The sequence below is a fragment of the Ursus arctos genome, unplaced genomic scaffold (genome assembly GCF_023065955.2).
Source record: "Ursus arctos isolate Adak ecotype North America unplaced genomic scaffold, UrsArc2.0 scaffold_12, whole genome shotgun sequence".
Taxonomy (NCBI): domain Eukaryota; kingdom Metazoa; phylum Chordata; class Mammalia; order Carnivora; family Ursidae; genus Ursus; species Ursus arctos.
In genome coordinates this window covers 3684670-3706324 of record NW_026622786.1, presented here as the reverse complement: position 1 = coordinate 3706324, position 21655 = coordinate 3684670, and the positions used below count along the sequence as shown (strand labels likewise).

At 43.2% G+C, this 21655-nt stretch overlaps 2 protein-coding genes and 1 non-coding gene across 3 annotated transcripts; all 3 read right to left on the bottom strand.

Annotated features, from left to right (window-relative positions):
- Positions 1–1632: 1632 nt before the first annotated feature.
- On the bottom strand, positions 1633–21005 carry LIX1L (limb and CNS expressed 1 like). Its single transcript, XM_026489087.4, has 6 exons — positions 20611–21005; positions 12063–12226; positions 8326–8466; positions 4500–4595; positions 4137–4214; positions 1633–3793 (listed from the first exon to the last, which is right to left on the bottom strand). The coding sequence occupies exons 1-6, from the start codon at positions 20900–20902 to the stop codon at positions 3551–3553; spliced, it is 1014 nt and encodes a 337-aa protein (XP_026344872.1). The 5' UTR covers positions 20903–21005; the 3' UTR covers positions 1633–3550.
- Positions 10612–10713, bottom strand: LOC113247796 (U6 spliceosomal RNA). The gene has a single exon (XR_003313386.1). It is a non-coding gene; the product is annotated as a U6 spliceosomal RNA (small nuclear RNA).
- Positions 11024–12052, bottom strand: LOC113247765 (small nuclear ribonucleoprotein E-like). Its single transcript, XM_057310320.1, is given in 2 exon segments — positions 11024–11210; positions 11212–12052. Coding segments are annotated over 2 exon segments (357 nt in total). The 5' UTR covers positions 11383–12052; the 3' UTR covers position 11024.
- Positions 21006–21655: the final 650 nt, after the last annotated feature.

Here is a 21655-nt window from a genome sequence, read left to right as displayed (position 1 = left end):
AAAAGTGTTTGGGTATTCATGATTTTTCACAATCACAGATAGCCCCCATGCCGTTTCTTGATTAGTATTTTTCCTTAAGTAGACTGCCTTGTCAATTAAACACATTTCTACTGAATTTAAATATCACTGCCATAAATATAAAATCTATATTTTTCCTATGACAGTTTCAGATAGACTATAAGTAAAAATGAAAAATGTGGGTGTCTGGGTGGCTCAGTCAGTTAAGATCTGCCTACGGCCCAGGTCCTGATCCCAAGGCCCTGGGATCGAGTCCCCCGTCAGGCTCCCTGCATAGCAGGGAGTCTGCTTCTCCCTCTTCCTCTGCTCCTCCCGCCTGCTTGTGCTCTCATACTTGTGCCCTCTCATGCTCGTGCTTGCTCGCTCGCTCGCTCTCAAATAAATAAAATCTTTAAAAAATGAAAAATGCCCATCTACCACCTAAAATTGTTTCAGGTAATGCCAAGGGTTCACATTTAAAACTTTGGGGAATGCTCCTGAAGACAAAGATAGCTAAGTGATGGTTTAAGCAAGATAGTGGGGTACAGTACTAAGTATTTTAGAACGAAATCTGACAACAGTGTGGAAGATGTTAAGAATGAAGACAGAGACTATCTAGGAAGCTATTTGCAGTGGTCCAGCCCAGAAATGATAACTGAACTAAGGCAGTGGATATAGACAAGACGGATTAAGAAGTTTATTTAGGAGGGACGCCTGGGTGGCTCAGTCAGTTAAGTCTACAGCTCAGGTCATGATCTCAGGGTCCTGGGATCGGGCCCAGGCTCTGCACTTGGCAGGGAGTCTGTTTGAGGATTCTCTCCCTCTCCCTTTGCCCCTCTCCCTGCTCTCATTCTCTCTCTTTCAAATTAAATCTTTCTTTTTTTTTTTTTTTTTAAGTGTGTATAGGAGGTAGGGGCGCCTGGGTGGCGCAGTTGTTAAGCGTCTGCCTTCGGCTCAGGGCGTGATCCCAGCGTTCTGGGATTGAGCCCCACATCAGGCTCTTCCGCTGGGAGCCTGCTTCTTCCTCTCCCATTCCCCATGCTTGTGTTCCCTCTCTCGCTGGCTGTCTCTGTCAAATAAATAAATAAAATCTTTTTAAAAAAAAGTGTATATAGGAGGTAAACTCAACAGTGACTGATTAGATCACAGTAGGGAAAAGTTGAGGATGGACCTAAGATTTTAGCTTAGATACCTGGGTAGATAATAATCCTAATAACAGATTTGGGGAGTCAAAGAGGAGCATGTATGGAAGTAGCTTTTATTTTGAATATGTGAATTCAAAGAGCTTGTGTCATAAATTCAGGTAGTGATGTCCAATAGGTGGAAATATAGATGTAAAAGCTCAAAAGGGTGAAAGAAATAGATTTGAGAATGGTGTGTATAGAGTTGAAGTCACCATGGTGGGTGAGATTGCCAGTGGAAATGGGTAGAACTTGAGAAGAAAGGATCAGTGACAAAACCCAGTCTCCTCAAATGTCTGGAGAAGGGGAGGCAGAATGCCTTCCCCCAGCAGTACAATCTTATTTCTACCACCCAAAAAATACTAATCAAAATTCTCTTTTAGTGTACTTGTAAAAGAAAGGGTCGTTTTAGAGCTCCTCTGATACATAGGTCTCAAGAAAGAGTCAATGTGGCTCACTAGACAAAAATCTATTTTTAATTGTATAAAATTATACATATAAAATACATAGAAAGTACTAAAAAGGTAGATAAATTCTTCAACAGTGAAAGTGGACAGATCAGGGAACAATTTTTCTCAAGTTCTTTGGGATCTTACTGGTGGTTATTTGAGAAAAAATAATCCAGGAGGTGCAAGAAGAAATTCTTTCCATAACTCACACCCCTTCACACTTCCCAGAGAAAGGAGCATAGGGAAAATGAGGATTTATGATTTCTGGATGATAAATAGGAATAAAAGCTGAACAGACATACCTGTTATTTAATATAGGAGCCTCTACTCCAACACTATATGTGCTTCATGGTATACAGAGATAGGGCTTGGAGAAATCAAGGAGGTCCCTTTCAAGCACTAAAACAGTTGCTAGACTCCTTACTGCTGATCCCATATGTACTGGTCACCAAGATTATTTCAAAGGCAAAAAAGCTGACTTTCATCATATCCCTGTCTGGTCCAAAAGAACAAATTGTGGCCTATTTCCTAACCCATTTCTAAAAACAAAGTGTATCATCATTAAATGGAAAGTCCAATTGCAGAAACATGAAACTTCCCAAGCACATTTTAGAAAGTGCACTGAACTATAATACAGTATAAAGGAGATTACAGAAACAAGGGGAAAATATATCTTCGAGAGACCTACAAAAAATTCTTCCACAGAGGAATGCTTTAGCTGTACTCCAGATCATTTCTCTCCTATTTCACTCAGGAGAGGGGGTAGGGTGGGGAGAGGGAGTCTTAAAAACACAAATAGTAGATCATTGAGTCTCTTTGCCCTCCTGTAGTCTCCCAAGGTTCCAGTTAGGAAGTGCCATAATGCCAGGCTCATTTTCCTGATCAACTCATGCTCTAATAATCAACATGGAGGAAGAAGAAAGAAAAGAGAGAAAACAACTGAATCTATGGACATCTAAGATAGCAAAGAGCAGCAGCTTTGAGGGAGAGAGAGGAATGTGGCCCTCGCCAAACAGGACAGCTGTTTCCAAAGAGCAAAATGATGGGAGGAGAGGGAGCAGGGAAATGTTTTCCCTTTTACCAACCTCTAGACTCAGCTAAGCTGGGTGAGCAGGGGAGGAGCAGAGAAAAGGGAGTATTTGAAGATAAGCAGCTTCAACCCTGACCCCTTCTGGAGGATAGCTACAGCGGGAAAGCTAGATTACCAAAGCTAGATTACCAGCTTGGTATGGCATCTATGCCCCAGAGGCAATTTAGGTTATAATTCCTCTCTTTCTGGGAAGTTTCTCAGGAATGATCTTAACAATAAGATACCAGATCTCCACTTCCTTCCAAATAATAAAGAAAGCCTCAAAATGAAGTACCACTTGAAGGCAGAAGAGGACTAAGATAGTCGTGGGGAGTGGGGGTGGAGTGGGGAGTCTAGGCTAGGAAATATCTAGTTACTGGAGGAACAGCTCCGTACCAAGTAGGCTCAGCTCAAGATAAACCAAAGCCAAAGGCTTCATACTCATACCCTGTTTGGAATCCAAGAGAAAGTAGGAATGAGGGTGAGGGTGGGGCCCGTAGTCCTTATTCAAGCTCCCTGTTGTATTATAAGAACATTTTGTCAGTCATCTTGTGCTATTGAAATGACTACACAGAGTTACTGGGAATGTAAGAGCCAACAAAGCTCCAAAGACAGCCTCCTCTTCTTACAAAGTGGGGTGGCGGTGTTTCAAATGAAACGACATCCAAAAACCAGAAGAAAAGGGATCTCTCAGCAAGTAGGAATCCGAGTGTAGAATTTATACATATACATATATATATATCTCTATATTTTAAAGTATAAAATTGAGAAAGTATATACAGAAATCAACTAAGTCTTAGAAAAGACATTTTAAAAAAGGGCCTAGAGAGGACAGGGAGTGTGTGAGTGGACGCCTAGCAGTTGGAAGAATGCATATTGCCCAACTGCCCAGCAGCCAGCAGGAGAATATCTTTCTTCTCCTTGTGGAAGCGCAGCTCCTTGCCGGCCAGCCGGGCTTCATCCAGCTCTCGCTCCGTAGAGGCCAGCTCTCTAGACAGTGCCCCTGGCACACTCTGCTCCCGGCTCACCCAGTCCAATGCCATTTGGTGGCGAATATCATCATCCAGGGCCCGGTGTGAATAATGAGCCAACACTTCCTGGAAGGGGAAAGGAATATGAAGATAACTGACAAGGTCAGGGTTCATACCACATTGACCCAACAGGACTAGGAACTCTTAGCCTTGTGAAGAAACTGAAGTTAGCGCTTAAGTCCTCTATGGAGATTCTTAAGGAGAATTTCCTGGTGGGGGAAGCAAGGTAGGCAAAAGAATCACAGCTAAGATCGAAATAAGAAAGATGATAGGAATGAAGAGGGTACTTTAAGTGAGGCTTTCAGTATTCACAACCTGGTAGCTCTAGACCTGCTGATTTCTAACAGAACAGCAACCTCAAAATAGTCCTTCTGCCAGACTCCTCTCACCTACCTTTAGGACCTCTTACCTGCCGAGAGCACTGTCTTTCCCTCATGGCCTTAAGGCTGCCATTCCAATGCAGCAGTTGAAAAACCGTCATTAGTTCCTGGGGGAAGAAGATAGGAAGTGTCAGGACAGTGATTTTATATTGGGAGGTTGCATCAGAATTACACGGGGAACCTCTTACAAAATGTATTTATGTAAGCATCTCATACCAACTCTGATATGCGCTTTGGGAAAGGAAGTATTTATATTTTGAAAAATACTCTAACCTTTTCTCTCTTCCCTTCCAACTGAGTGTCAGTGACTTAGGGATTAGTAGGAGATACATCTCTCTCCATCTGCAGGTTGATCCATGCTATTAGAGCCAGAGAAGTAAGTGGAATAGTACCTGGAACTCCAACATTGACTTGCCCTTATTGGATTCCAACATGAATCGGAAGGCACCAATGCCTGTATTTGGGTTGTCAGCTTCCTCCCTGTTGCCCTGTAACAGAGGAAAGGAAAAGACAAATAGAGTTTCAGTCAGGATTATCACCTTAAGCAGCACAGTCCAGTAGAAATATAATGCAAGCCCCCAACCTAATTTAAAATTTTCTAGTGGCGCCAGGGTGGCGCAGTCAGGTGAGCATCTGTTCGTGCTCTCTCTCTCAAGTAAATAAATAAAATCTTAAAAAAAAAATAAGACAATTATTTAAAAAGGGATAAATGTGGTCTAAAAACTCCAATTTCATAAAATGTGGTACATTATTACACTAGACTGAGTATCCAGTTACACAACCCAAATCCATTCTGGTACTGGCTCTGGTTTAGTGCTGTTTGGTGTTGGTTTAACATTATTAGAGATAATTCCAAATCCTGGAGCCTGGCTGGGACTTCCAAAATAAGGGCATCTCCTGGTTTATTGGTGACCTTGTCAACCTGATTTAGGAAAATAAAGCCAGGAGACTACTGGGAACACAGGTACCCAACTTTCTCTCCTGCTTCCTGAGAAATTGCTTGCTCTTTCTAGCCTGTTCTACACCACCATCCCTGCCCTACACCTAAGATTCTGCTCTTTTTGAGAAAGGGGACTGGGTAGAGGTCAGGAGCCAATCAAGTATATCCAAATCCAAATTCAGTTCATTATGGGGCATTTTCATGGGGTTTTACTGTATATGTATTACACCTAATATAATTTAATGCACTCAGTAAGTATATCGTTAAGTGCTAGCTTATTATTTGTTTTGACTGTGCTAAAATCAACAAGAAGTCAGAACTACACAAGATCAACCCATACTGTTTTGTGGCTCATGAGAAACAACATGCCAACATGTAGTTAAGCTTTATGGTGAAGCAAAGATCACAAAAGTTAGATTTAAAAATGAAAAGCTAGAGGGAGGAAGGAAAAAAGGTAATGTTCACTATTGGCATTTAGGGCCTTGAAGCAAGTAACCAGTTTCATTTTTGCCTGTAATCATTCAATATGATACCTTATTCAGTACCTCCAGAGTTTTCCACGAGACAGTACATAAAAGTAATGATCATCTCTGTACAACCAACTGGGGTATACAGAAGAGGCTGCTGGCAGAGGAGTCCATCTGCTCTGGGCCTTGCTCAGTCCCTTGAAAGCTGAGAGGATCAATATTATGGCACAACTGAAACCTATTCGGAGGACACCAAAGCGGCATGACCCACGAGTTGGGAAGATCTACCTCCCATGACTCTTCCACATCTAACATGGCTATAAACAAGCTCCATTTATTCAATAAACATTTAATCACAGAATACTTGATAAGTGGTAGGAACATGAGAATATAATTGCAAAGAAATTAGAGTTAATTTAATTCAACCTATTCATTTTACAAATGAAGAAACTCAGACCTACAGAGGTTGAGTGATCTGTCAAAAGACAGTACAATACAGTCCCCAAGTCAGGACTTTTAAAGAACAAAAGCTGAAAGCAAAGAAATATGAACATCACCCTTTACCCGTGACTAATACCAAATCGATGTTATTTGGAGTACGGCGATCCCATTGAAATTAATGATAAATCTAGTAAATTCTCAAATTTGAAGGGTTAATCAAATAGAAATAATGGCAGGAATACTAAATTATACGTCCTAAACGCTTTGTAGTGGACGTTGCTGGTGACATCTATTTCCTTCTGCCTTACTGTAGAATCTTAATCTTGTTCCAGTACCTACCCCAGGGAAGAGTGATTTTATCCTTTAATTCCACTGGGTAAATCCTAATCCCTTTTGCTTGTAATTGGTTTTAAGGTGGGAATTCTGGCCATTGGGAGGTGGAAGGGAGGTCTGCTGGAGGGTTTCTGGGAAAAGATTCCTTACTACTAAAGAGATACTAAAAGACAGTTCCAGGGCACCTGGCTGGCTCAGTCAGTAGAGCATGTGACTCATGATCTCAGGATCCCAAGTTCAAGCCCCACATTGGGTTGGGTGTGGAGCCTACCTAAAAAAAAAGAAAGAGGAGGACAGAGAGAAAGAAAGAAAAATGGTCCCTTATGTCTGTATTTAATGTCTGAAATTCTATAGCTGTCTTAAACCCTAAGGGGAGCCAGCCCAAGGACAAAGCCAATATCTAGAGGATGGCTGAGTGGAGAGATGGAAAGAATTTGGGCCAGTAAATGATGACATTCTTGATCCATGGAATCAACTAGCCCTGAAATCTTTACTTCTGAACTTCCTGTCGTGTTAGAGAATAAATTTCCATTCTTGATTTATTCCCTTAAGTCAGTTTGCAGTGAGATTTTTCTATTACTTGCATATGCTAAGTGCTTAAATATGTTCCCTTCTATCCAATAATCCTATATCATAGGTATAATTGTTACATATGAAGAAATTGAGGCTTAGATTAAGTAACTTGTTCAAAGTCACAGAGCTAGTAGAACCATAATTTCAAAACGATGAACCACTGCTTTCTATAATCCAAGCTAATGTTTCATTTTATAATACATTAGGTGACTTAAGAGCGATAAATGTACTTCCTTAATTTTAATTGACTTTGATTAATATAAAAATTGTTTTTATTCCCTGTAGATACTGCTGACTGGGGCAAAGAGAAATGGGAGAAAATCAGATGGGTCCTGGGTAACAGAGTGAAGCCAACTTATGATTTAAAGTATTCAACACTAATAGATACACAGATAACCGAAGTGGTTTAGTATATGTAATTACATCTTAAATCCAAAGAGAAGAGAAACAGAGAATTTGTCTGACTTTATCACCCGCTCAGTGAACTTGTGGGAAGGAAGAAAGAAGGCAGCATTCATTTCTAAGATGTACTCCTTTGAGCTAGAAAATTCTAAGTCGAATTGGGTTCCAGTCTTGGCTCTATCACTTACTAGCTACATCCCTTCAGGCAAAATTGCATTTCTATGTTTTAAGTTTCCTCATCTGTAAAATAGGGGTAAAAATAGTTCTTACACCTCAGAGCATTACTGTGATGATCAAATGAGATAAAATATGTATAAATCCCCTGGAATAGTCCCTCACACAAAGTAAATACTCAATTAGGATTAGCTGTGGTTATCACCACCACCATCATCATCATCTAAAAGAAAAGACATTCTTTTTAAGGAGAGTAAATAAATTATCCACCCCATTCCTAGAACGGAAAAAAGGAAATAAGACACTGTATTATAAAGTGTCCTTTATTAATAGATGAAGTAAGAGAGACAAGTGACAATAAGAACAGTCATATCAAAAAAAAAAAAAAAGAATAACAACAAAAAAAGGGGTGCCTGCGTGACTCAGTAAGCATCCGACTCTGGACCTCAGTTCAAGTCTTGATCTCAGGGTCATGAGTTCAAGCCTGCACTGGGCTCTAGGCTAGGCATGGAGTTTTTATAAACAAACATTGAAAGAAAAAAAGGAGTAAGATCTTAAACCAAAATTGGGAAAAGTAGAAATCAAGCTCAGTTTTTATTTTGGAATATCTCTAAAATTCCATAAATCTTGAATTAAAGGTTTTTAGATACCAAAGAGACACAATGAAAGGAGCAAAATACCAACAAAAACATAAACATGCACATAGAATCAGTGACTGAGACATAGGGAGCATGTAATACACAAGAGCGATAGAGAATAAACAGAAAGAGGTACAGACGGGAAAGAAAACAAGAATTCCTGCTCTGTTTCCCAGTGATTTACAAGACTTCCCAACCAGCCAGTTCTCCCAACCCCCACTCTCCTTTCTTTCAACTCCCAGTAACTTACATTGAAAGATGCCAGAGCCTCAGAGACACTCTTCTCAATGAACTCATCAGTGATTCTTCGGGAAGGATGTTCATTAAACACAGAGTTCATCAGTGCAATCTTTGCAGCACTCCGCCGGGCCTCAGCTTTTGTGGGACAAAACTAAGCAGGGCAGAGAGAGAGAAAACATGTATGTATGTGTGTCTGAGAGAGAGGAACGAATGGTGGGAGGGAAACCCTGGGCTAGAAGACACTTGGACAGTCTTTGAATAAATCAGTTCATTCAGCCTACCCTCCAAAGTTTGTATTGTAAAATGGTTGAGGCATTTGGAAACATAATTTTGATTCAACATCCTGAAGTCATTAAGGAACTGGAGACGGTGATAGCTCATACCAAATTGAATGCAGAATGAGGAAGGCTGCTGAAGTCAGCATATAATCACTGGATATAAAAAATACCCCTGTTTAAACTGTCGACAGAATTAATTACTCAAAGCCGGATTCCACCCAGCCTGTTCAAAATCTTTATCTTGTTCTCTTGTTTTGTGCATAGGCAAGATTTGTTTTCATCCCTCTAGATAACCTAAGAGTAGAACAAATCTGTGTCTAGGTTGCTTCTGCAGAGGAGACCTTGAGTCCCTACCAGAAGCACCCATCTGGGGTTCTTGGACTTCGCTTTTTGCTTCGAGCAGGCAGTTCCCCCAATAATGCAGTGAGTCAATGAGCTATCTGAACAGAGTCCAAGATCTGAAGAAGGAATTTATAGGCTTTTTCTTTCCCCAGTGGAACTAAGGAGGAAAGGGGTTGCAAGGGAAAGGAGAACTGACCTGAACAAAGCAAGAAATAATTAAAAGTTAATTCCTGTTTTTTACATTGTATCCAGCATGGGTATCATAGAACAAGTACAATTTTCAGAAGTCTTAAATCACTCAACCTTAAATCCCCAGGCACCATAGCATTCCTTTATAATTCATCATCGCTGGCGGCCTCAAAGGCCTCTGTGCCCTCTGTCATTTATGATTAGGATTAGAGGAAAGGAGGAAAGCAATGTTACAGTTTTTAAAAGTAGACCAGGATATGTTCGCTGATTAACCATGCTTAGTATCGATAACTCTCGATTTCCTTTAGCTGACAGGTCTCTCAGAATATGGTGCTTGGTGCATTAACCCTAAGTCGTCTTCTTCAATTTCTCTGTTCACTAGCCTGTCTCTGCTCACTAGTCTGCTGCTCCTTCTACAGTATAGTGCTATTCCTGAAAAGTCAACCATGAAGAAAACCACCAGGAGAAATTTCACCTGCCAAAATGGATATAAAAGATACAAGCTAGGGGCGCCTGGGTGGCTCAGTCCTTAAGCGTCTGCCTTTGGCTCAGGGCGTGATCCCGGCGTTATGGGATCGAGCCCCACATCAGGCTCCTCCGCTGGAAGCCTGCTTCTTCCTCTCTCACTCCCCCTGCTTGTGTTCCCTCTCTCTCTGGCTGTCTCTCTCTCTGTCAAATAAATAAATAAATAAAATCTTAAAAAAAAAAAAAAAAGATACAAGCTAAAAGAAGCCAAGATAGATAATTCTTTGGGGGGAAAACAGAAATCAAATTACTACGATGGCCCAGTTGTGGACATCACCATAAAATTATCAAATCCTTATTCAACAATAAGAGGAGTTGAGAGAAGGGAGGAGAAACCTTATTTTCCAGAAGAGAAAGTATAAACATTAACGACCCTGAGCATATATTTATTTCTCTGAAATGGTTGGGGTTCTGAGGGAAAAATTTTAGTCACTGTATCTGAAATGAAGTCTCCTTAGGACTTTTCTGTTTGAGGCAGGAACTGCACTACAATAGCCCTCATTCATGCCACGGATTTAGTAAGTGCCTACCTTTTGCTGGGTGCTGAGTTGGTAGTAAGGATTTAAAATTGAACGAGAAAGAAGATAGATACTATCTCTGCTTCCATGGAGCAGAGTCCACTAGGTGAGATAATCAACCATGATATGTTGTGATAAGTGATATGATAAGGGAAGTTCAAGGAGCTATGGAAGCACACAGTAGGGGTTATAACTTTGTCTAAGGGTTATGGGAACCATAAAAACAGGACAAAATGTCTATTATCTTCTCTAAATTCCTACTCAGACTCTAAATTGACATTTCAGAAGGCTACCTTCCTATGGGTGATGTAAAAAAATACATCTTTCATGACAATATTCACACTAGTCAAATTTCTTTTCTTTTTTTTTCCTTTTTTTTTAAATTATGTTCAGTTAGCCAGCATGAAGTGCATCATTAGTTTTTGATGTAGTGTTCAATGATTCAAAAATATGGAACACTTTGCGAATTTGTGTGTCATCTTGCACAGGGGCCATGCGAATCATCTCTCTGTTGTTCCAATTTTAGTATATGTGTTGCAAAAACAAGCACTCTTTTTTTTTTTTCAAATAAAAACAATCCCACAGCATTTATTGTGCTCTGGTAATAACTTAAAGGTAATCAAAACAATAGAAACAAATGTTTTAGGGGCGCCTGGGTGGCACAGCGGTTAAGCGTCTGCCTTCGGCTCAGGGCGTGATCCCGGTGTTATGGGATCGAGCCCCACATCAGGCTCCTCCACCATGAGCCTGCTTCTTCCTCTCCCACTCCCCCTGCTTGTGTTCCCTCTCTCACTGGCTGTCTCTGTCGAATAAATAAAATCTTTAAAAAAAAAAAAAAAGAAACAAATGTTTTAGAACTACGCTCCCAACCAAGGACCTCTATAAAAACAAACTACATGGCCTTCTGAAGAATTTCTCACTTCATCGATCAGTTCTAGTTTAGAGACACTTTGGAGCAGGGTAATATTATCTCCTTCTAACATGATCTGTCCCAGTTGTTTTCTTGACTTTGTGTTATAGTGAATCTCTTTGGCATCATCTAATAACGAGGTTCACGTACTCATCAAAACTATTGATACAACCCTCTATCCTCATGTTCGCTTGGTTATGAAGCCACACCTGAATCTGAAATCTATTTTGCAAAGATCTGAAGATGAGGATGATGGGATGCACCATCACCTTCTGCACTTTTTGGTCCTGGCCACGGTACGTCATGGTGGAAGCTGACAAAGACCGCTAGTCAAATTTCTTATTACCCTATAATAGCAACCACTGTTCATCATCATCTATTACAGTTCTTTCATATAATTATAGAAAGCTGGCACTAGAAAGATTTTCGAAATAATCTAACCTATCTGCTTCATGTTATAGATGGGGAAACTGAGGCCCAGAGAATTTACCTGACTTGCCCTACTGGCAGTGAGGGGAATAAGAATTTGGATCTTCTAACTCTTAGATGAGTACTATTTCCACCGTACATAGTCCCTCCCCTTTGACCTCTTAAAGAACTCACCATTGTTTTCTGAGCAATTGCCTATGAAAAAGTACTGGGGATAAGGAATACTATTCTGTGTTCTCAAAAAGAGATGGCAGGAAGTTGGACAGCCAGGTAAGAACATGGTCTAGATGCTGGTAGTCTGATATACTGAGTAAGGGCCTATTCATAACCGCTCCAATTCAAAGTGGATGTGGGTTTTGCAGGCTGAAAGAAAAGTTACCGAGGTTCCTCTGTGGTTAAATGAACCTCAGATGTTTACCAGAATGATGTGCCCAGAATTGGTTGAGGTCCTCAAATACATAGATTTCAGAGAGTGATTTCATGGCCAAAGTGATGGAGAAAACCCCTACTCACAGCTAAGCATGTATCTTTGCTACTGCCCCCTTGCAACTCTTACCTGGAAACTCCCAAAGCAGCTTCCCCCGGGCAGAGTGACATAGCAGACGTAAGGAGGGCTGTTGGAGGGAACCATCTCATAAACCACCAGAGCCCCATTCTTCAAGTCTGCCCCACGGGACTGCTTCATCTGCCAGAATTCCTGAAGTGCCTCCACCACGTTCACTACAGAAAGAGAAGCAGTGAAGTTCAGCAAGGAGTGGTTCTGTGCTTCAAGACGGCATCTGCCCCCTGTACCTACATCAAGAGTCTAACCCGCCTTAGCTCCTTATCACCACTTAAAAACATTTAAATTAATAAACCTAGACTGCGATTAAGGCATTTGCAGAGCAGGACCAGCGTATGCCTGTCCTTCTTCCCCGCCTCTCTGGTTCACATTTTGATTAGTCCTAAACACCAAAGCAGAATAACTTAAATATTGGAGGCAGGGTTTCCAGGTCAGCAGACCATTATCCCTGCCTGATGAAGTGCAAGTAGATCATTGCACAATTGGTCAGGTGGCCTAGAATATTATCCTACAGCGCAACAAGAAGTGCATTTACTGAACACTTCTGTGTGCCACGCCCCCATTCTACAGATGAGTGAAATGAGACCTAGGGACGTTAAATAGCTTGCCCAAGGATGTAACAGCTAGAAAGTAGCAGAGTAAGAATTCAAACCCAGGCTATCTTGGTTCCAGAGTCAACGTTCCTAACCTTTGTGCAATACTGCCACTCAAGGAAATGTGGCCCTTTTAGTCATTCTCAGGTCTATGCTTCTGGTGAGCAAACCCGTAGCCAGATTCCTTTTCCATCCTGGAATATTATACATTATGTATATATCTATACTATACTCTGTGTGTGTGTGTGAGAGAGAGAGAGAGAGAGAAAGAAAGAGAGAGAGAGAGCACACGCACATGAATTTCTCTTCCGAGGATTTCCCTAAGTAAAAGTAATATTTGGAGGAACTGTATATTGGGAGATATTCCTTCACAGGTCTCTGGTGCTCCTTTCCATCTTGCTGGGTATGCCAAGATTTGAAGGACTTGGCTGCTCTTTCCTGGGCAATTTCTCAGGATTGTGTTTGCAGCAAGAAACCTGAGGGATGAGGTAATGTCTCCCTCTGGGATAAAGAACAAGCCTGCTTACTGCTTGCTAAGAAAAAGTAGGTTCCCCAGGCTCAGCATTCCTTTTCTGTGATGCAAGCCGCGGCCTATGCAAGCATGCACCTGAGCCCTTCACATCAGACAGGGGAGCCAAGGGGAACTGACACAAACAAATCCGATGCTTATGCTACCTGCTGTACTGTGAGTAATAAAGTCCTTTGTCTCTGACCCAGAAGTCTCTTGACTTTTGCCACCGTCTGTCAAACAGTAACTGGCTAACGTATTAGAGTGAAATCACACCCCAGACTCAAAACACTGTATTCCAGAACAGTCCCCTCTTCCCCCCGATACTTGGGCTCAATCGTTGCACAAATATGTCTTGAGGACCTACTCTGTGCTAGACTATGTGCTGGATGCTAGGCTACAACAATGAGCAAAACCATACCCTGTTCCGTTTCCTTATGCAGTTTACAGTCTAAAGAGGGACAGAGAGATTAACCAGAGAATCTCAAGCAAATGAAAAACTGCAACTGTGATAAGCACTGTAAAGGAGTTTGGTAGATGACGGGAAATGTCGTCGGGGCATCTGACCTCCTTAAGAAGGTCAAAGAAATTTTTACCCTGACAAAGTGATATGTAAGTACAAATATGAGTATGAATTCACTAGGCAAAACGGTGAGAGACTAGAGCTCTGAACAGAAGGAACAACATGCGTAAGGCTCTGTAGCAGCAGAGAAGATGGCAAATAAAGGGACCAGTGTGGCTCGAAAAGAGAGAGTGAGGGAAAGTGTGATGCCAAGATGAGATTGCAAAAGCGAGCAGGGGCCAGACCAAAGCGGACCTTGCAGGCCACATCAGAGTACTGGCTTTATCTTAAGAGCAGCAGGAAGCCATTGAAGGGCTTAGCATGAAATCAGTTTTCCTTTGGAAAGGATCACTTTGACTGCAGGGTTCCAAACATTTCAAGTGGCTTTAACAAAAGCCTCATAATAATAAATGATCACATGCATTCTCCAATATCCTCCAACATGGCCACTCTCTACTCTTAGTTACAATATCCTCCAACATGGCCACTCTCTACTCTTAGTTACATTCATTCTTTTATAGTGTGTTAGTTTAGGTCTTCCAAGGAGAAGACACCAAGATGGGATAGACAAGCAAGAGACTTACTGGGGAGGAAGTAGGAGAAGAGAGAGGCTTCAGACCATGTTGAAGGTCTGACACCTATAGAAGGGGCCTGGGTAGAAAGGAGGTCTGGATATGAGAATCTCAGTCAGCAGCGCAGTTCCAAGAAAGGTTTGGCCAGGCCAGTGGGAAGTCCAAAAGCCAAAGGAAATCCACACCTCACCAGGATGTGCCTGAGTTAGTGCCCCTGCTGGGCCCCATCACTGACTGTGGGGGGCGGGCGGGAGCCGCCAGGACGTGCGGCCTTAGTGCACATGTGGTGATGGACACCGAGGGGACAGCAGCTTAAGGCTGTCAGTGAGTTATGCCCCTGCAGCAGGAGATATGAATAGCACATTTTCATGGCTGCCACACACACATGAAGCAGAAATGTGAGCACACAATATGTACATGGCTCTATCCTGAGCATTAGAGATGCAAAGATGAATAATACACTTTGCCGGTCAGCAAGGCGTTCAAAATCCAGTGGCCAGCAACAACTGTTATCTCACCTGCTCTGCAACTGAAGCAAGCACTCCACGTACCAGCCAGAGTGTGCAAGCCACACAAGCTCTTTCCTAATACCCTGTATCTAACTTTTCACAATGCTCATTCTTCCATTAAAAGGCAGCATGAAAAGGAAACTCTGTCTTCCCACCCTTACTTTTGGCAGGGGCTCTTCAGAGGTCACTGCTGCCCAGAAAGCTTAGCCATCTTTGTTCTCTCCATTGAGATTTTTTCAGCCCCAGTTCCCTCTTTGAGACAATTTAGCACAATGCACTGGGTGACAGCTTTCCTGACATGCAAACAACAGAGAGAATATTGAAATAAAGAGAAAGGGGGAGGAAACCATTGTAACTGGGAAGGTCCTATTAAAAAGCATATGTCCAGTCTATATCCAGTTAAATCTCTCTTGGCACACAGTACAGGACTATTTTTCAATGATTACTCAAAGCCAAAGGAAATAGGGAGTATTGTTTCAGAAATGGATGAAATGGGAAATTGGGCAGCATGATCAGGAAAAAGCGATTACAATGATCCGAGTTTGAAACTGCTCACGGACTCATTGATCTTCAGAGCTGACAGGGATTTTGGAGACCATCTAGTCCAACTCAGGCTACAAAAGGGGAAATGACCTGCTTGAGGTCACATGCTGTGGCAGAGCTAGGGACTGAATGTAGACATCCTGATGCCAATGTTCTTTCCAATTTGGGAATCTTAACCCAGGCTCCAAGATTGGGTCCATGATTGAGCTTCATGGGAATTCACAAGCCCCCTAAAACCCACAATGAAACCGTGTGTGTGTGTGTGTGTGTGTGTGTGTGTGTGTGTGTGTGTAGAGTATATGGGGGGAGGTTGCTCATAGGTTTTATCAGATTTTTAGTGAGGAACCATGCACCTAATGATTCACACGAGGCTGGTTAAAGAACTGTGAGGTGGGAGGGTTAGCAATGACCAAGACATACACATCTGACAGCTACAGTTGCTTTTTAGGAGTAACTGGAGGATGCTGGGCTAAAAGAGACAAGAAAGACCAAGATAGTGAGGAATATTTAAGTGCTTGTACCACGATGTCAAACAATAACAAAAGAGAATAATTCTGGTTTTGGTCCTTAGGAGATAAAATATGAATGTCTAAGTGGGAATGAGAGGTACAGATTATATATCCACCATACAGTGAAATCATTAAAACAACACATGAGGGACAACTGGGTGGCTCAGTCCATTAGGAAGCCAGCTCTTATTTCAGCTCAGGTCATGATCTCAGGGTCCTGGGATCCAGTCCCGCATCCCCTTGTATGGCTCTGTGCTCAGCAGGGACTCTGAGAGTCTCTCTCCCTCTCCCTGAACCTTCCCCCCCCCCCCCCCCGCCGACAAGCACACTCTCTGTCTCAAATAAATAAATAAGTCTTTTTTTAAAAAAAAAACAACACATGAAATTACAGTAAAAAACTTATGACATAAAAATAAATACAATTTTGTGGTGAGGGAGCAAGGATAAATAGCTAATGCAATTGAGAGGTGAATGACAAGATTCTCCCTGATCACACAGGATGGCGAGAATAGGCTAGCTCGGCTTAATTCAGATTATTATGAAGACAGGGAAGCTGGTTAACGATATTCCATCTGACATTTCCTATTTCAGCCTGGAGAATGTGCCCGTGAATGGCCCAGTGCATAGACTCATTGGAAGAGAGGGATCGCAAGATGACAGTGACTTTGGGTGAGGACTATGGGAGGCTGAAAAATGTCCCCTGCTAAGATGTCCATGTCCTAATCCTTAAAACCTGTGAACGTTAGGTGAGGTGGCAAAAATTTTGCAGATGTGATTAAGGATCTTGAGATGGGGTGATTATCCAGGATTATCCAGGCAGGGCCCTAAATGCAATCCCAAGGGTCCTTGGGGAAGAAGAACTGATGAAGTGCAGAAGAGGAGAGGTTAGTGTGAACACTGAGGCAGAGATCAGAGTGATGCAGTCACGAGCCAAGGAATGCTAGCAGCCCCCAGAAGCTGGAAGAGGCAAGGACACAGATTCTCTCCTAGAGTCTCTGGAGGAAACACAGACCTGCTGACCCCTTGATTTTGGTGCAGTGATACTGATTTTGGGCTTCTGGCCTCCAGAACTGTGAAAGAATAAATTTCTGTTGTGGTAAGCCCCCAAATCTGCAATAATCCGTTAGAGCAGCTACAGGAAACTAATACAGGGTCTAATCCAACATTCCAAAAATTGGAAATATTCAGACTATCAATTTAACTCCACAGTCACTTGTAGACAAAGAAGCTGTCTGTGATTCCAGGGAAAAGGAACAACAACAACTAAGCAGAAAATACCACACAAGATTCATTTGTTCAACCCAGGGGAGTAGCTGGGCAGAACCTCCGATCATGTAACCATACTGTGATACAAAGGGAGAACAACAATTCCAAAACTGTACGTTTGAAGAGGGCAGTGCAGAAGTTACAGCGCAAGGAAAGTGACTTGGTCACTCAGTCAGTCATGCCAGTTGTAGAGATTGCCAGCTGTCGAACATGAGAAGGGGACTCCATGCCATATGTAAAAGGGGGCAAAGCAAATGGGAATGCTACCGATACCTATCATTGGCAGTTTTCAAAGGGCTTCCAAATGCATAATACTAGCAACCACTCACTGAGTACCAACTATGTGCTCTATGGCTTGCACTTGTTAGCTCATTTAGCCCACACAAAACTATCGAGGTGTTATAATATCCATTTTTCAAAAAGCAAACAAGTTAGGACGCCTGGCCGGCTCAGTCTGCAGGGCACGCAACTCTTGATCTCGGGATTGTGAGTTTGAGCCTGATGTTGGGTGTAGAGATTTCTTAACAATAAAATCTTAAAAAAAAAAAAAAGTGAACAAGTTAAGGAACAGGCCATGGCGGCAGAACCAGGATTTAGAACCAATGTTTGTTCGCCTCAAAGCTGACCCTCTTTCTATTGCCCTATCCCACCTTATTGCACCATTAATCCTCACACATACTTGTGGACTGTGAGCTCCATGAAGGTAGGGACTGAGTTATCTGTCTTGTTCACCACTGCATCTGGTGATCAATAAATATCTGTCGACTGAATGAGGCAGATGAGGCCTAGAGAGATTAAGCCATTTATCCAAGATCCCACAGCCATTGTTTGACAGGGTGACGTTCTCTGATTCCAAACCCTATGCACTACAGCATACAGAGCTCTGTGTGTATCTTGGGTGGGGATTGGGGTGAGGGTGGGGGAGATATAGGACAAACAGGTGAAATAACAGAAGTTTTGTTTTTGTGTTTTTTAAATAAATGCCGAGGTCCTACACGGGCACAGGTAAATCTGAAGATGGAAAAGGTGAATTTGGAGCAGTCAGAAAGAAGGTGAAGGATGTGAATTGAAGATGATACAGTAAAGCATTGCTGGATCGGATAAAGGTCTGGGCAAAGTCAAAGTAAATCATATTCAGGGGAGTAGAGCCAGCCCCCAAAACCCATGCCATCAGTCACAAGGGTACGTGGGTACATGCCAATGGCAGTTTTGCCTATTAATCGAAGCAGAATAAGCGATTCCATGTGGTGAAGGACTTCTGAGCCAAATCGGCAGAGATTCTGCTTGCCTGAAACTCAACTATCTGCCAAACTCTCCCAAAGTACTGGCTGGACACCCAGACTGGAAATGAGAAACTCAGGAATAATGAGGAGTGTGGTGGGAGGTAGGGAGGTTGGAGGAAGGCATCGCAGCAGAGTCTAAAGCCTGACTGATTGCTCTTTGTCAGTAAAATCCCCTTGCTCCTTCATCCCATCTAAGGAAATGAAAAAGTTTTTACAGGACACTCCGTTTAGATGCCAAACCAGAGGCTCTCTAGGTAACACCGACAAGAAAAATGGTACACTCCTCTACAGTTCTAATAAACACCTGTAAGTTTCTAAGAGGAATGGTTCGGATTGAGGGTGACTTCTCCTATGCCCAGAGGCAAGGACTTTCCCTTGGTCTCAACTTAAAAAGACTGGAAGCAGCAGGACAATAGCTGATGACAGTGCCATCGCAAAGCCCTGTTAAATCTAGGAATTCAACTAGACAAACAACTATATTCCCTCATGATGAGTTTCAGAATCACATGCATTTGTATTCCAAGCACCTAGTAGAGTGCCAGCCCCATTGTAGGGGTTCAAAATGCTGAAGAACAAAAGGAAACTAATGGTAAACGTATCATTGGGCACATCTAACAAATGGAGCTAAAAATCTGTTTTCATAGGGATCTTTGGTTTACACTATCTGGGTATAAGAATGGGAGAAAATGAGACATGTTCTTTCTGAGGAAATATGAACCAATAAATACGAGGTAATACTCATCATTTTTAAGGTACCTATTCTGTATCAGGCGTAATATCTTATTTAATCCCCCTCATAACCCTCAAGAAAACTGAAGTGTGGTGAAGTTAAGTCACTTCCCCAAAAACATAGCTGGCAAGTGACAGGGATTTAATCTGGGATTTAATCCATGCTTGTCTGACTCCAAAACCTGCATATGCTCTTTTCACTACACTTTCACAGGGAGGGGGAAAAAGTCACTGTGTCCATAGGGAAAGCCCTACAACTGTATTATTGTCCAACCAGAGGGTTACAGATACAGCCACTTCCAGCTCAGGCAGGACTTAATCAAGCAGAAAGAAGTGATGTCTCAGAAATTCCAGACCTACATTCTGTATCCCACACCCCTCACTATATTGTGTTCCTTGTTACACTATAAATCTGGAGCTCAAACTCAGGAAATTCTGCACCGATTGGACAAAAACAACAAAGAAAATCCTCACATTCCCCTTCTCAGAAACCCTAGAAATTAGGCATCTGTAAGATGAAGATTTCTAATAGAAATAGGGTTTCTGCCTGGCTCATTTCCACAGAATTTAACACTGAGAGAGCCAAGGCCTGGGATTTATCCTCAGTTCCTGGGCAAGGGCCAGGAAAACAGAGCCAGACAGACAGAGGCCAGAGTTGTGAGGCTCCATACTAAAAAAGACACCAAAGTGAGGTACTAAGTCACAGGAAGCTGGTGTGGGCTCCATGGTACCGTTCCAGACTTAAAAGCACAATTATAAGTGACTTGTGAAGGCAATATCTAATTCCCCAGCAAATCTGAAGTTGCATTGGAAATTTCAAAGTGAGGATAAGTAAGAAAAGATTTCAAAAGTCAAGATTGAGAAGGTGGAGGGGCACCTGACTGGCTCAGTTGGTGGAGCATGCGAGTCTTGATCCCGGGGTTGTAAATTTGAGCCCCACATTGGGTGTAAAGATTACTTTAAAAAAGAAAAACCTTAAAAAAAAAGATTAAGGAGGTGGAGTAAGTTAATAGGGGAGCCCCGGAATTGCCGAGATCATAGAAGAAAGATTGGTATGGATGAGAACTGTCCTGGATCTGACATAAAGGATAGGATCCTACACAATGGGGACTGGTCCTCAAAGGCAAAGGGATGTTAAACTACAGGAAGAATTCCATTTCTGGAGAAAAGGTTGGGAAGAAAAGATGGCTGTATTTGAAAAAGGGGTCCTTGGAGAATATAGTAGTAACTCAATAAAGGGGAGGAGGTGAGATGTGTGTGTGAGCGTGTGCCTGTGTGTGTGTGTGCCTGTGTGCGCGCGTATGTGCGTGTGCGTGTGTGTGTGCGTGTGTGTGTGTAGCCCAGAAGGAAACTCCCCAAAAGGAAATGCATGTGAGGGCTCTGCGCCAGGAAAAGCTATCCAGAGAACTATGGGAGCAAGGCTCCTTTACAGAGGGTGTCCCGCAGGAGGCCAGACCCGCAGACTCACCTCGGCCATAGCCCTGCGTGTGCTTGGCGAAGCTCCTCACCACGGCCTCCACGGCCTCCCGCAGCACCGCGGGGCTGCCGGCGGCGCCCGGGGGCAGCTGCAGCCCAGGGGCCCCCGACAGGAGCAGGGGCGGCGGGGGCGGTGCGGGGGGCGGCGGTGCGGGCGGGGGGCCTGCTGGGGGTGTGGCGGTGGCAGCCGCGGCCCCAGTCACTCCGGGCCGAAGCGCTCGCAGAGTACCCCTCCCGCTGGTGCCCACGCCAGGCTGCAGCCGCTGTGCTCGCATCGTCTCCATCCCGGCCGCCAGTGGAGTAGCGGCCCGGAGCCTGCCAGCCTGGCGAGCTAACGGTCCCAGCCACCCCCGCCAGCGAGCGCCCAGGGACTGAGGCGGTGCCGGAGGCCAGCCGTCAGTCAAGCGGGGGCGGAGACGAGCCAGGTCCTATGCCAATCACCAGAGACTGGGCGGGAGCTGGAGGGCTCCAGCTCCGCCATAGGCAAATTACTGAGGAGGGCGGAGGTTCTGGGCAACCAATTGCAAAGAGAAAAAGCGATATTCTTTATAAGGGAGAAGCTTATCTCGGGCGCTTCTTTGGGAGTCCTGTGGGGAGTACTGGAAAGCAAGCCAGACGCCTGGGACGAAGCTGGGGGGGGGGGGGGGGCGAGGACCGGGAGGAACGGGGGCGGGGGTAAGGCCTGGATGTCAAGCTGAGGAGAATTGTAGACAGGGTAAGAGGATTCTTTGAGATCATTTGTCCGAAGACTTCATTTTATAGATGTAGATGAGGATACAGATAAGTTATGTGACTTGTCCAAGATCACATGCAATGGGCAGTGGAGCTAAAACAAGGAAAGAGTACATTTAATGAGCATATACTTACTATATGTCAGACACTGCGCAATGTACTTTAGTGCATAGTCTTATTAAATAATCACAACGACTAACTAGATTTTTATTATTTTACAGATAAGGAAATGGACATTCAGAGAAGCTAGATAAATTGCCCAAAATTAAAGCTAGGAGATGGCAAAGAGGGGTTCAGACATAGGT

What these genes read in the sequence shown, in the direction of transcription:
- LIX1L (XM_026489087.4), bottom strand. Translation starts at nt 20,902, where the DNA reads ATGGAGACGATGCGAGCACAGCGGCTGCAGCCTGGCGTGGGCACCAGC. An exon ending in GCTGCTTTGGGAGTTTCCAG is followed by an intron (nt 8,467 to 12,062) that starts GTAAGAGTTGCA and finishes TGCCCTGCTTAG; the next exon opens with TTTTGTCCCACAAAAGCTGA. An exon ending in AGGCTCTGGCATCTTTCAAT is followed by an intron (nt 4,596 to 8,325) that starts GTAAGTTACTGG and finishes CCTCTGTTACAG; the next exon opens with GGCAACAGGGAGGAAGCTGA.